This window comes from Syngnathus typhle, linkage group LG15 (assembly GCF_033458585.1).
Source record: "Syngnathus typhle isolate RoL2023-S1 ecotype Sweden linkage group LG15, RoL_Styp_1.0, whole genome shotgun sequence".
NCBI classification, from domain to species: Eukaryota; Metazoa; Chordata; class Actinopteri; order Syngnathiformes; family Syngnathidae; genus Syngnathus; species Syngnathus typhle.
The window spans coordinates 4822148-4835372 of NC_083752.1; the positions used below are offsets into that span (position 1 = coordinate 4822148).

The window sequence follows — 13225 nt, forward strand, 5'->3', positions numbered from 1 at the left end:
GTCGCAACACCGATGGAAAAATCCAGCCAATGAAGCCTATTGTGCCCTCTGCTGGACAAAATGCTTCACTGCAGTGTTGAGTTCCTGGTTCATATCACGCTCTCGGCGACTCTTGGAACACCACGCAGCATCAACTTTTTAAGAATGGAAGTAGTAGAGTCTTAGCTTGTTAAAATACTTTTAAGCTGAATAGTGTTCAAATATACGGTTACTGGTAGACGTTTCGCAGCGGGATGAGTCCGTAGACTCTTGTGCCGATTTCGCTCTCAGTGGACTATCCAGCTAAGCTAGCTAACTAGCTAGTTAGCAAGCTACATTGCTTTCCAAAATGACAAACTGCTGTGCTGCAGCCAACTGTGACTACCAGCAAGAGGGGCCTGATAGCAGCATTCCACTTTTCAGCTTTCCTTCGGATCCGGAGCGGTAAGTTGTTTCCATCGTAGAGTGGGACGTTCGCGAGGTAGCGAGCATGCACTCGAAATATGTTAGCCATCTGCCTTTAGCATTTTCGTTAGCTCAACATCATGTTGGCTAACAGTGACACAACTCAGTTGAAAATGGCGCAGACTCGCCACACTCTTGAAAGAAGTCACGGGAAAAATAAAGTAAACGCATTAGTTATGAATGAGGGGACTGCTGCGGTGGTCGTGCTTTTATTATGCATTGTTTGACGCATTGATAAAATGAAAAGAAAGTATAGTTGGAAACTTTTTGTCCTGCAAATTTCAAACTACCAATTTGTAAAAGACGCCTACCGGCTCAGCGCGGTAAGTCATTGGGACCGACCAGTTGATCTAATAAAAAAAAAAAAAAAAAAATCGTTATGCAGCTCAGAAAAGAAAAAGCATTCTCGATTTTTTTTAAATCATCAACGTTTAAGAATTTCAGTCGATATTGATCAGCGCAATTTTGTTTTTGTTTTTTTTACAATTACTGAATGACTCAGCGGGTATCAAATTGGTTATCTCGTAGAAATACAGATTTTAAAAATGCCCAATAATATATGATCACAATAGAATTCACTCTCGCTCAACTTAAAGCTTATTCACACACAAAGTGCAGCAGTATCACTGCAAGGTTTGGGATCTGAATAAAATGAAACAAGCTGCTGCATTTATGGAGAATGTGTTTAAAAAAAATAACACGTTTAAACGGAAGGAAGCTGAGAGCACGTGATGGATTTCTGATTGTGTACCCCCCCCCACCCCCTTCTCTTTTTTAGCTGCCAAAAATGGTTGACTAATTGTTGTCGCCAAGATTTGGCGTCACAACCTCCAGAGGAGCTGCATAATCTCTACAAAGTTTGTGCAAAACATTTCGAGCCCTCTTTGATATCTGATCAGGTATGCATATGTTTTATTAATCTTTTATTCAGCCATCTCGCATATAATGCTCGTTTTACACATACGATTTCTGAATTTATTATCAATGTTTTATTTGAGATGCTGAGTTAGAAGTTGTTAGAAAGTTGTTTTTATTCCATTATTGGTAATAAAGATTTTTTGGGGGGGGGTTTAGTCAAAGCAAAACTCCAAGTTATATTTCTTCATTTCCAGAAAATTCTCTTGAGCGATGATGCTGTTCCAACAATATTTGACTTTGCTGCACCCACCAATGACGACTCGACGTGTAACAGAAAACGTGCAGGAGGCCCTGTAAGTGTCACTGTCTGGAAGAAATGTCTCTTAAAAATTGTTAATAAAATATTCGAACAATATTTAAACTTAATTATGATTCATACAGGTGGAAGAGGAACCCACTGTGAAGAAGACAAAAGGTAAAATTCATGTAAAACTAAATATTTAAATCATAAGTCAGGCCCAACCAATATCAATGTTATTTAGGTCAATGCCAATTCCGATACAGGATTTGGCTGAATAAAAATCAATAATTCTCTGTGTTTGTCAGCAATGTTTAAAAAAAAAACTCAGTTATGTGCTCTTTTCCATTAGAAAACATAGCAGCAACAAAAGTGACCGAGGAGACAAAAGAAATTTCTGGTGATGAAATTGCAACACTTGAAGTGAAAGACAACCAAGCTCAAGAGATTGTCAGCGGCTTCAAAGCTAAAGAGACTCTTAAGGCCTATTTCAAGGAAATTCTGGCACTGACTGGATTCAGCATCAACGGTGGCAACATCAACACAGATGAGTCGACCGGTGGAGGACGGGATCAGCTTGCGCTTAAGAAAATCTGTGTCGAGAAAATCGATAAGAAAGAAATCCTGCAGTTTAGCGAGAGCCTAATGCGTGAGGAGATCCAGAACACCTTAAGACACGCCCGATTCTTTTCCATTCTGCTTCAAAATGTTACCAGTATCGAGGGAAGGGAGCAAATCCCGATTTTCATTCGTTCGGTCACAGAGGCCGGGTTCCCACAAAAACACCTCGTTGGTTTCCTGCCTTGCGATTTGGATGCCGACAGTCTTTTTCACCATCTTCTATCAGAGTTGAGGATTAAATGGGGCTTACGGATGGAGCATTGCAGAGGACTCTCGTACCTCGTAAGTGGACGCATGTGTCAACCCTTGCGAGATCTGACGTGCAAAATCTTACTGGAATTTCCGCAAGTTGTTTTATCCCCAAGTGACCCATATGCGTTCAACATATGGATTATTCGCTGCATGCCAGTGCCAACTATTCAAAGTATCGTCGACACTGTCGAAGAAGTGGCCTCATTACTCAGGAGCACCCCCGAGCTGTACAAAAGATTGGAAGGGAAAATCCAGATGACATACGGCCATATAAAAGGAGAAGTGGATCGAATCAAGGCAATCATCAGCGCAAACTGGGAGTGCGGCACCGATGCCTTCCAAAGCATGTTGGAGATCTTGGAGCCTTTTCTGAACTGCATCAACGAAATGATCTCCAAGGTGGATGAAGATACGGCCGAACAGATGGCTAAACTCAAGCCAGTTCTGAAGAATTTCAATTTCATCATGACGTTAGTTGTTCTCAAGAACACCCTCTGCTGTGTCAGCATTCTCAACTCCAGTCTCAAGGGGATCATCAGCATGAGCAGTACTTTGCAGTACACCATTTCAAATGCCTTAAAGCTGGTCAACAAATACCAACAGGACATTGCCATATTCAACAGAAAATGGTTTTCCGACGCAGTCAGTCGAGCCAAGAAGCTCGGCGTCGAAGTCATCAAGCCGGAGATTGAGCACGGAGATTCAAACGACACCCCGCTCGAAGACTTTTACAGAGAAACGTTGGCACGGCCCATCTTGCAGTATCTCGTTGCAGAGGTCAAGCGGATTTTCAGTACCGAGATGGTGAGAATTCTGAGATGGCTCTCTTTAGTGCCGTCCTACATGGCCGACCACAATTTCAGCATTCGCCGTGATAAAGTAGCGGACGCCAATTTGAACAACCTCGCAAGGCCCGACACGTTCTACGAAGAGCTGGGTTGTTGGGAAGTGAAATGGAGGCATGCAAGCAAGCGCAGGATTCTACCCACCACAGTATTTGCCACACTCAAAATACCAGACATCGCGTTCTACCCAAACGTGCAGAGCTTGTTGAGGGTGTTAGGCACCGTGCCTTGTGTCAATGCCGAGGCAGATGTTTACGGCCAATACCACATGGTGCTGGAACGATGCCACGCCTACCTGAAAGACACGCCAGAGGACCAGAGACAGTGTAGCTCAGCGTACGTCTACGTCAACCAAGACGTGCATTTCAATGTTGAGCAAATGGTGGATACGTATGTCCAGAAACATCCAGACATCCTGAAGATGTTACAGACTGTGAGTAGATCTTTTTTTATTATTATTATTAATTGCACCAGTGATAAAACATTTTGAATGTGACGATTTTTCTGTTTTTACAGGATGAAGAAAGTCAAGATAAGCCTTCTAAAGGTAAGAGAATTAAGCCTTTTTTTTTTTTTTTTTTTGATTCTTGCTGCTCAGTAATTGTAGTAATGTTTGCCATTAATTGGAAACACTTCATTTGTTCCAGCCACAGAATCAAATATTTAGTTGCTGTACAATTTGTACGTTTATATTTACTATGTCCCATTGTGTTCCCTTGGAATAAGTGCACCTCATCTTGTTTTACAGTGGCAAGCCAAGGAAACCACGCTGATAAAGACATAGAAGCCGAATTGCAACTAATCAATATGGAGATGGATGCTGAGAGTCTGGTTGAAATGAAGTGCGCTGAGACGGATAGAGAAGCTTTGAGGTCAGCTCTACAAGCCACAGTGACCGCAGCATACAACAGCCAAAGCTGGCAACAAAATGAGGTTTGTCCAGCTCAGGATGGAGAAGTTGAGTACGTCACCAAGTCTGAAATGAAAGAAGTTCTCGCTGTGTGTGAAGATGCGGTCCGAGAAGGGATTCTCAGCGAAGCCGGGAGTTCATTCTTTTCGTTGTTCATCGATCGTGTGGTTAAGATCGGGGAAAAGGACTATCTTCCGCTCTTTCTTAGGTTTGTGGACAGTTTTGATGTCATGAGACTCGAGTTAATGGGATTCCTGGAAGCAGACCTGGATTGTGACGCCATGGTGCGACGCCTCTTGGAAATAGTCACGGAAGAGTGGCGCCTGGATTTGAATAACTGCAGAGGTCAGGCGTACCTCGGGTCGGGTGACGTTTCCTACAAGCTGAAGGCTTTTGCTTGCAAAGTACAGGAGAAATATCCCCTTGCCATTAGCACACATTGCTCTTGCTACTCATTCAACACATGGTGGTCAAAGTCCATCCCAGTATCTGCTGTGAAGAGAGCCCTCGATACGTTCGAAGAGGTGGTGATGTTTTTTGGCGGCAGGACTGCTCTAGAAAAACAGCTTGATCACGTCATTGCCTACGGTCTCCGGGAGAACTACGAAAGGGTCCAGGAGTTGCAGGGGAAGTACTGTTCCCTTTGGCAAGAGATGCACGATTCGTACGAGGTGTTTGTGCAAATGCTCGAGCCCCTTGTTGAGTGTATGGAAAAAGTCAAAAGCAACCCACAAAGGTGGAAAAACGACATCTCGGAACAAGCTGGAGTACTCTTAAACAAACTCAAGCAATTTGATTTCATCATTGCGATGGTGATCTTAAAGAACACCTCGTCTTTTACCCGAGAGCTGAGCGCAGGTCTCCAGAGAGACCATTTCAACGCGGCGTTCCAGCTCTGTCAAATCACCGGCATCGTGGCCACGTTGACCAGAATCAAAACCAATTTGAAAGTCTTCCACCAGAATTGGTTTGATGAAGCCTGTGCGATTGCCCAAAGTCTGAGAGTGCCCATAGAAATCCCCGAAAACTCCATGCCAAGGGACAGCCTAATAAAGCCAGTCGGTTTTTATAAAGACAGCTTAAGTGTGCCCTTAGTCGATAACCTCATCAGTGCCGTGAAGGATCATTTTTCAGAGGATCACAAAGAAGCTCTTAATTTCCTCTCCCTGGTCCCTTGCTTGGTTACAGTGAGTTACATGTTTGAGAGCTTAAAATCCAAGCCACCCCTGTACAGCAGCGATCTTCCCGACGCCGACAACTTCTTCACCGAACTCTGCTGTTGGAGAGTAACCTGGAAGACCAAAGTCGCCTCAGTGACCATCCCCAATTCGATCTTCCAAACACTGCGTCTGCCGCTCATGCAGTTCTTTGGCAACATCAACGCGCTCCTTCGGATCATGTCGGTGCTGCCCAGCACAGCCCTGGAAGACTGTGGCGTTGTAATGCGTCACAAGAAGTTCCAAGACTACCTAAGGAATACCAATGCCAAAGACCGGTCCCTGTGCTTGGCTGTGCTACAGGTCGGCACAGATTTCAACAGAGACCTTGACCGCATGGTGAGCCAGTGTTTGAAGGTTACTCCGCAAGCCCTGGAGGGTATCTGTTTGGTGAGTGCTTCCGGCCAACTGAGCTATACCTAACTGCTTGCCCTGTGTCGTATTCCTCTAGCAGGTTCTCCAGTTGAGACGAAGGGCACCAAGGTTTTATTTCGCAATTGTTTTTGACCAGAATTATCAGTGTTGTCACAGTTAGATAGATACTTTATTGATCCCCGAGGTGGGGGGGGATTCGGTTCAATACATAAATAAACAGATAGACAATATAAACAAAAACAAGAGAATAGATCTGATTAGTTTTAATAGATGTTTTAGACCACAGGTGTCAAACTCGAGGCCCGGGGGCCCAGACACGGCCCACCACTTCATTTTATGTGGCCCGCAAAGACAAATTGCGCATCGCATTCGTGTGTCATTACTAGAATTGCAAATTGTCTTCACTTTTAATATATATATTTCTTTAAATATTTGACCAGTTTTCACTTGTCTGATTTGAAAACAAGTTATTTGTCAGTTTGTTTTATAGCCTTTACTGTATATAATATGAGGTGCTCATACATTTATTTGGGTTGACAGTCATAATGGCCCTCCGAAAGAAGCTATGACTACAATGCGGCCCGCGAAAAAAAAGCGTTTGACACCCCTGTTTTAGACATTTCAATCGTTGATGACTTCTAAATACATGTGATGAATAACTTCTGTTTCCACAGGATAAGGAAGCCAAAAGTTTAGTCCGAAACACTGACAATATGGAAGGTATAGTATTATTTTTTTTGACTGAAGACAAAATACATTCGCCACGAATTTGGTATCCCTAACATAATATACATGTATTCTTTACTATTTCTATTTGATATACAGTGGCCACGTCCATCAAGATGGAAATCGATGAGCCTGAAATTCAGCAGTGTCCCGACGTGAGGGAGGAACAACAACACGTCAAGCCAGTCGATGAGAATGGACAAATTGGGGACAACCGTCAAAGTCTGGTGACAATATTCAGACAGGCTGCGATCCTGGGGAAAAAAAACACCAGTTTCACAGAGCTCTCTGAAGCGGAAAAAGAGGATTTCATCCAGGACCTCAACATGTGCCACTGGTTCCGGAAGGAGAATAAATGGGCACTGTCCATGAGTGAAGCTGAAATTGTGACATTACTCATAGAGGGAATCCGAGAAGTCCTCCTGAAGGAGATCCAGGAATCTCCGTTCTTCTCACTTATCACAGACAAACCTGTGAAGATTGCCGAGGAGACTCACCTCCCTGTTTTTGTCAGGTACGTCCGAGAATCTGCTCCAAAAGTCGAGCTGATGGGTTACTTGCCGTATGACGTCAACTGCGATGTTGATACCCAAGCAAGAAAGCTTGCAAAGATTCTAACCGAGTCCTGGGGTTTGCCAATGGCTCACTGTCGAGGTCAAGCCTTTATGCATCTGGGCTCAGGTTACCAAAGCCTGAAGAAAATGTCTTTGGACATCCTCGAGAGCTACCCGCTTTGTGTCGTAACGCCAAGCGAGTCCCGCGGCTTGGCCCATTGGCTGGTAGGCAGCGTGCCTTGCTCCTCTGTAGCCAAAATGCTGGATATCACCGAAGATTTGCTCCTCTTCTTTGACGAATCTCCCCGTCTCGAAGAACAGTTAGCGCAAGCTGTCGACGGACTGTTGAACGTGCCAAGGGAAGCTTTGGAGGAGATTCCAGAGACGTTCTGTTCAAGATGGAAGAAGAGAGAGGACTTCTTTGACATACTCGCCGACACATTGGAGGGCGTTCTCAGTTGCCTCGACGCCGTCTGTTCCGACGCCAGAGGTGCCGTGGCAATGCACGCTCAAGTTCTCTCCGCCGCTCTGAAGAATGTGGATTTCATCGTCACCCTCGTCATCGTGAAGAATGCTTGCGCTCCTCTTCGTAACTGTAGCACCATCTTCCGCTGTGGCAACCCTGCCGATATTCTCTGCGAAGTGGAAAAGATCCCGCTCATCGTCGAGAGCCTCAGCAAAATGTCGGAAAATGTCAGCACGCTACACGCGACTTGGTTTGAGCAGGCGTATCGGTTAGCCAACAAGGTAGCGCCTCATCAAATCTGTTTCTCGGAGGAGGCCAGCAGCTCCGATTCCCCCGAGGTATACTACAGGGAAAGTCTGACCATCCCCCTCCTCAAGAGTCTCATTGATGAAATGAAGTACACCTTCTCAGAGAACCACTTGAAGGCTCTATCGATCCTGTCTCTATTGCCATCCTGCAATCCGCAGCCCATCCTTCCCGAATCCACAGACAAACCTTTTAACTTCTACCTGTCAGATCTTCCCGAGCCGGATACGCTTGAGCAGGACGTCAACGCGTGGGCCGCAGTCTGGGGAGACAAAGACCAGGATGTTGCTCCCCCAACATCCATTGCTGAAACATTGGTTCATGCCGAGTGTAAGAACCACCCAACAATTATCTTACTCCTTCGGCTAGTCGCCGTGCTGCCCAGTGTCAGCATCGAATGCGACCTCATGAAGTCCACGTTGAATTCGATGAGGGATATTTTGAGGAACACCGTATGCAAAGGTAACAGGACGGCTCGCGTGATGCTTCTCTCTCACAACACAACCCTGCAGAGGTTGCCAGAGGTCATCGCCAAGTGTATCGAGGTCGATCCAGAGAGCAGTCCATGTCTTTCACAGGCAAGTTAGTCCATGTGCTGAACTAATCTGTCAGACCACCTGTTTGGGTCATAGGTCAATCATTTGCTTTGTTTCATTCTTTCATCTTCAGAGAATTTTTAACTTGTTTGGAACTGGAAGGAGGAATTTGAAACTTAAGAGTTTAAACATCTAGTGTGTTACTTAGTTGTGTGGTCTAATATATTTGTTCAGCACTGATGTGTCGTGTTTTAGACTAGTCAAAGCACTTTTAAATCGGCACCCTCCGCATCATGTGACCAAAACTTTGCTTTTTCTAGGTGATGGAAACCATACGAGGCCTAAATCTAGACAAAGGTAAGTGCATTGATGCGATCTCAACAAACCAAATTTTCTGTACCTTCAATTTTGTGCCGAGCAACATATATATTTAATTCCATTCGGTTTTATTCACATTGGATCAACAGAAGTTAGCTCGAGTTTCTTAGCTTTTACAGCAGGTCTTGAATAATAATAGTACATCAGTAAAAAATGTCATATTTTTCTCACCAGGAGATGACACGGAAGACTTGTTAAATCAGGCGTTGCCAATAGTACCCAATGCCACCAGTGAAGCATCTGAGAAGCCTGCAGACGGAGAAGAGAAATCAACCGAAGCCGAAGTCGTCGCGAAAACGGTTCAAGGGCCAAGACAGCCGGTGTCGTTTTACGAGCCGCTGTTGCGTGAAGAGATTATCAAAGAGCTCTGGGATTCTCAGTTTTTCACCATCATCACCGAACAGACTGTTGACATCGACGGTGAGGTTTACGTCCCACTGTGCATCAGGTACTTGAACAAGCAGGACATCCAAAGTGAAGAAACACTGGCTTTCATTCCGTTCATTGAAGACTCTGCGGTTCTCTTGGAAGCGATTGAGACCACCCTCTCTGAGAAATGGGGTCTGAACATGGCGTATTGCAGAGGACAGTCCTTGCTGAGCGTCGGCAAGGTTGGAACTCAGATGAGAGCTGTGAGTTTAGCAATAGCCAACAAATACCCTCAGGCGGTAAGGACGCTCAGCTACAGTTTGTCGCTCAACGTGTGGCTGGCCAAGTCCTCTGCAAACGAAGAAGTCGCTGATAGAACAGTGCTGATTGATAAAATCTTACATTGGCTTACACAGGACGTGGAACGGCAGAACAAATTGGAAGAAATGATTCTTCACGTATTTCAGAACAACGAAGGAAAGGGCAATGAGCTGAGGGACATGCTGATGAAGAATTGGGAGAAGAGTCACGACATGCACGAGGTGATGGCCGAGATCCTCGAAGCTGTCTTGCTTTGCCTAAGCGAGCTCAAACATCAGGGAAGTGTATCGGACCAGCAGCAAGCGTGGCAGTTCTTTGATTCCATCCGAAACTTTGATTTCATCCTTTCACTGGTAGTGCTGAGACATGTCTTGCACCAAAGTAAAAAGCTAAGTCAGTCTCTTCAGGGCAAGCCCTTAGACATGTTACTTTCTGTGAATAGTTTGCCAGATCTCAAGGCTTCACTCAGGAATTTGAGGAGCGATATTGACACGCATCACGAGGCGTGGTTTGAGGAAGCTGTCTCGCTCGCATCCAAACTACACATCCCGTTGTTACATTCGGTTCTCCTGGAACCTCTGAGCGAGTTTTACAAAAATGCCCTCAGCATGAAATTCGTCGAGCACGCGATATCCGAAATTGACAACCTCTTCACCGAAAAGGTGATGGATACCTTCAGGTGTCTGGAGATTGTGCCTTACGCAATGTCCAAAGTCGAAACCAGCACTCTTAGCGGTCTGGTGCTGCGCATGTACAAGGAAGACTTGCCAGACGAGGCCTCGCTTCAAGATGAGATGAAGTTGTGGAAGGAGAAGTGGTTGGACCCCTTGGCCGGCTATCTTCCCACGACTGTACTTGACACGCTCAAGACGTCACAGATCCGAAGTTTTAGTAATATTGAGACTCTTCTGCGACTCCAGGTGATTTTGCCATTTTCAAGAAGGGAGAGTAACTTCAAGCAGGGAAAGAAAAGCTTACAGGAGTTTATGCAGCAGGAAAAGCGATCCCTCACCGAGCTCCATCCTCTGTAAAAGCTGCAGGTCTTCCATCATAGCGAGATGGTGCTGCCCACCATCTTCAAGAACAATTTGACTCTCGAGGTCCCCAAATCGAAAAGTTCTGTGTATATTATTGATTTAATGGATTTTCCTTTTGTTGATAGTCTGCTAACCGATTTTTTTGATATGTTTGATGATTTCCTGTAGTTTGTACAGATGTACTTGTCCAATGGGACCAACACAGCGAGGGGGGGGGGCGTTAAAAAGCAATGATCCTTTGACGATTAGCGATGCTTTGTGTGCCTTGATGCAAATCAAATATTTACTAATATGTTTCACAAATTGTCCCATTGGCATCCGAAACAACTACAGTAGTTGTTTTCTCATTACCAGAAATGACTCGGCTGTCATCGGTATCACTTTTTATGAGTTATTTTACTTTGTGTCTCACTTTTCTCTCACTTGTGCACGCAATGAAATGGTCATATTTTGTTGGTTTTTTATGTTTTATGTCATATTGCAAAACTGTATTTGCTGTAAACCTAGCTTTTAAAGAATGTCTCCTTGATAGGAAAAGCATATATATTTGTCAAAAAAGTAATAAAAGTGTCCAAAAAGTTTTGGTTTTTTTTTTTTTTTTTCTTGAAGACTATACAGTGCTTAAGACACAAGGTGGCACTGTGACTATGTAGTTGCATTATTTCTCTTTCTTCATGAAAGGCAAAAGCAAGTTTTAGAAAATACTTGAGTTACCTTTCCAGGTTGAAAAGATACTCATGCCCCAGATTTATTATTTCACAAACACCTAAATATGCTTCACTTTTTGTCTGCCCCTCCCAAAAATATAATTTGATTCAAAGTATTTTAAAAAGATTCGAAATGGAGAATGCACCTTGGACAATATTGATTGACCCATGCACCCATTCCGTTCAAAGGCAAGATTCTGCACTGATGCAAAAGCTGTGCTACTCTTTAATCATGTCCATGTACATTCAGGTTTTAACTGTACTCTTGGGAGTGGGGTGAGTAAGGACATAGATGGCTTAAGTGGATTTTATTTCAAGATCTCCTTACAGAAGGAAAATGAAAGAAAGCCTACAGGGCAATATTCTCAGTATCACTAGCCAAAGGTTTGGCTTGAATTATTCAGTGGCATTGTATTCAACTTGTGAGAAACAGGATGTTTTTATTTTGTAATTCAACCAAATTATTTCAATTATTCCACAAGAATCTGAACATAAGGGGCTCAACGACTGACCTTTGAGTGACCCCATATGTTCTGGCAGATTGGAAACTTCCATTGGTCACAAAGTGACTTCTTTCCTTCAAGTAGGACCTGGGTCAAAAAAGTTGATTAATTCAAATGTCACAATGCTTATCATTTGTTTCTATTTTTAGAGGAGATTTTCCAAATGACCCTCAAAGTATGCCCTGGTCTTGCCTCATGGCACTACTGAAGGAGCGACCACATGACTTGTTCCAAAGTGGCGCCCATCTGTCACTTGAAAAGGCTTTGTCCTCAAAGCACAATAAAGACAAGAGCTGATAACCAAATGGCGTGCAAAAGATGTGGGACTAGCCTTGTCCTACAAGGGCATAGACTAGAGAGAGACCTCTACTGCTTAATGACAATAATCAGGAGGGCCTTGTGATGATTGGTGTTTATAAAATGGAGGCCCAGATGTTGTTTATTCATTATGACTACCATTCCACCTCTTGAATTTATATTTCATCCGTGCACATTCCAAAAACATGCATGTTAGGTTAATCGAGGATTGGCCTCAAGTCATCTGTGATAGGCAGCAACTCACCCGTGACCCTTATATGGATAAGCAGTAATGAAAACAGTGTTGGAAAAAAGGTTTTACCTTGTAATAAGCAGGGAATTTGTAAAAAAAAAAAAAATCATTCATAGTGCTCAAACTGGATATTTAAAATCAGCATATTTCCTTTCTTTGTGGTGCAGTTTGTGTGATAAACAAAAATGTTGTTTTGAATCCAAACCACAGATTTTTTTTCTGCAAATAAGAATTGTACACAAATATGCTGATACAGAAACGTGGCAGAAATATTACATTTTTACTTGGGAAATACGACACTACCAGATAAAAACAATATAAAAACTATTTAAATATAACGCATTTAGTTGACAAACCTTTTCTTCTTATCTATGACAGACACTTGACTACCTCTGCTCCGATTAATCTGGAAAATCACGTGTGGTTTCACAATCATAAACTCCAACTCCCCTCAAAGGTGTCATCCCCTGTGTTATTCAAAAGGTGAGAGGTGTGAGAAGAAAAGAAAAATCAAAGGCTTTGGGTGTTGACCTCAGTTCAGGAATGAAGAGACTGAGTGTAAAAAGTCTTTTTGAAATCGGGCCCGGTCCCGCTGGAAGCTCTGCAACACCCACACATGTAACAATCTGTGCCCATTCACAGTTGACTGCAATGTAAAACACATCTGAGTGCAACCACAATCTGAAACATACTGGCCGCAATATTAGGTACACAATATCTTCACCCCCAAAAATATACTGCAGAGTTTTGAGTTGTACCCTATTACTTTTTATGATTCAGGGATGAATATTAGAAAAAGAGTTTGAAAACACCTAACAATGTGGTGTTTTTGATGGAGTCTTGAGATCTGGCGGCTCCAAAAGAAAAACCTAGGAACACTTGATATGCAACACAACCTGAGGCCAAGCATGTTAGCTCTAACAGCTGGAAGGTCAAGGTCTGGACAAATAGT

The 13225-nt window shown here is 43.6% G+C and overlaps 1 protein-coding gene across 2 annotated transcripts; it reads left to right on the top strand.

The window, feature by feature from the left end:
- The first annotated feature begins 56 nt into the window (after positions 1-56).
- si:dkey-250d21.1 (uncharacterized) lies at positions 57-11094 on the top strand. 2 transcript variants are annotated; one of them, XM_061298573.1, is made up of 11 exons: positions 57-423; positions 1223-1343; positions 1557-1655; positions 1744-1777; positions 1953-3751; positions 3835-3865; positions 4067-5835; positions 6495-6540; positions 6646-8450; positions 8729-8765; positions 8961-11094. In XM_061298573.1, the coding sequence occupies exons 1-11, from the start codon at positions 329-331 to the stop codon at positions 10505-10507; spliced, it is 7383 nt and encodes a 2460-aa protein (XP_061154557.1). In that variant the 5' UTR covers positions 57-328; the 3' UTR covers positions 10508-11094. The 2 variants fall into 2 exon arrangements, with proteins under 2 accessions (XP_061154557.1, XP_061154558.1); XM_061298574.1 differs by having other exon boundaries at positions 4067-4251.
- Positions 11095-13225: the final 2131 nt, after the last annotated feature.

Excerpts from the sequence above, each read along its gene's own strand:
- si:dkey-250d21.1 (XM_061298573.1), top strand. The coding sequence starts at position 329 with ATGACAAACTGCTGTGCTGCAGCCAACTGTGACTACCAGCAAGAGGGG. Across the intron at positions 8,451-8,728 it reads GCAGTCCATGTCTTTCACAG|GTGATGGAAACCATACGAGG; the intron begins GCAAGTTAGTCC and ends TGCTTTTTCTAG. Across the intron at positions 8,766-8,960 it reads AGGCCTAAATCTAGACAAAG|GAGATGACACGGAAGACTTG; the intron begins GTAAGTGCATTG and ends TTTTCTCACCAG.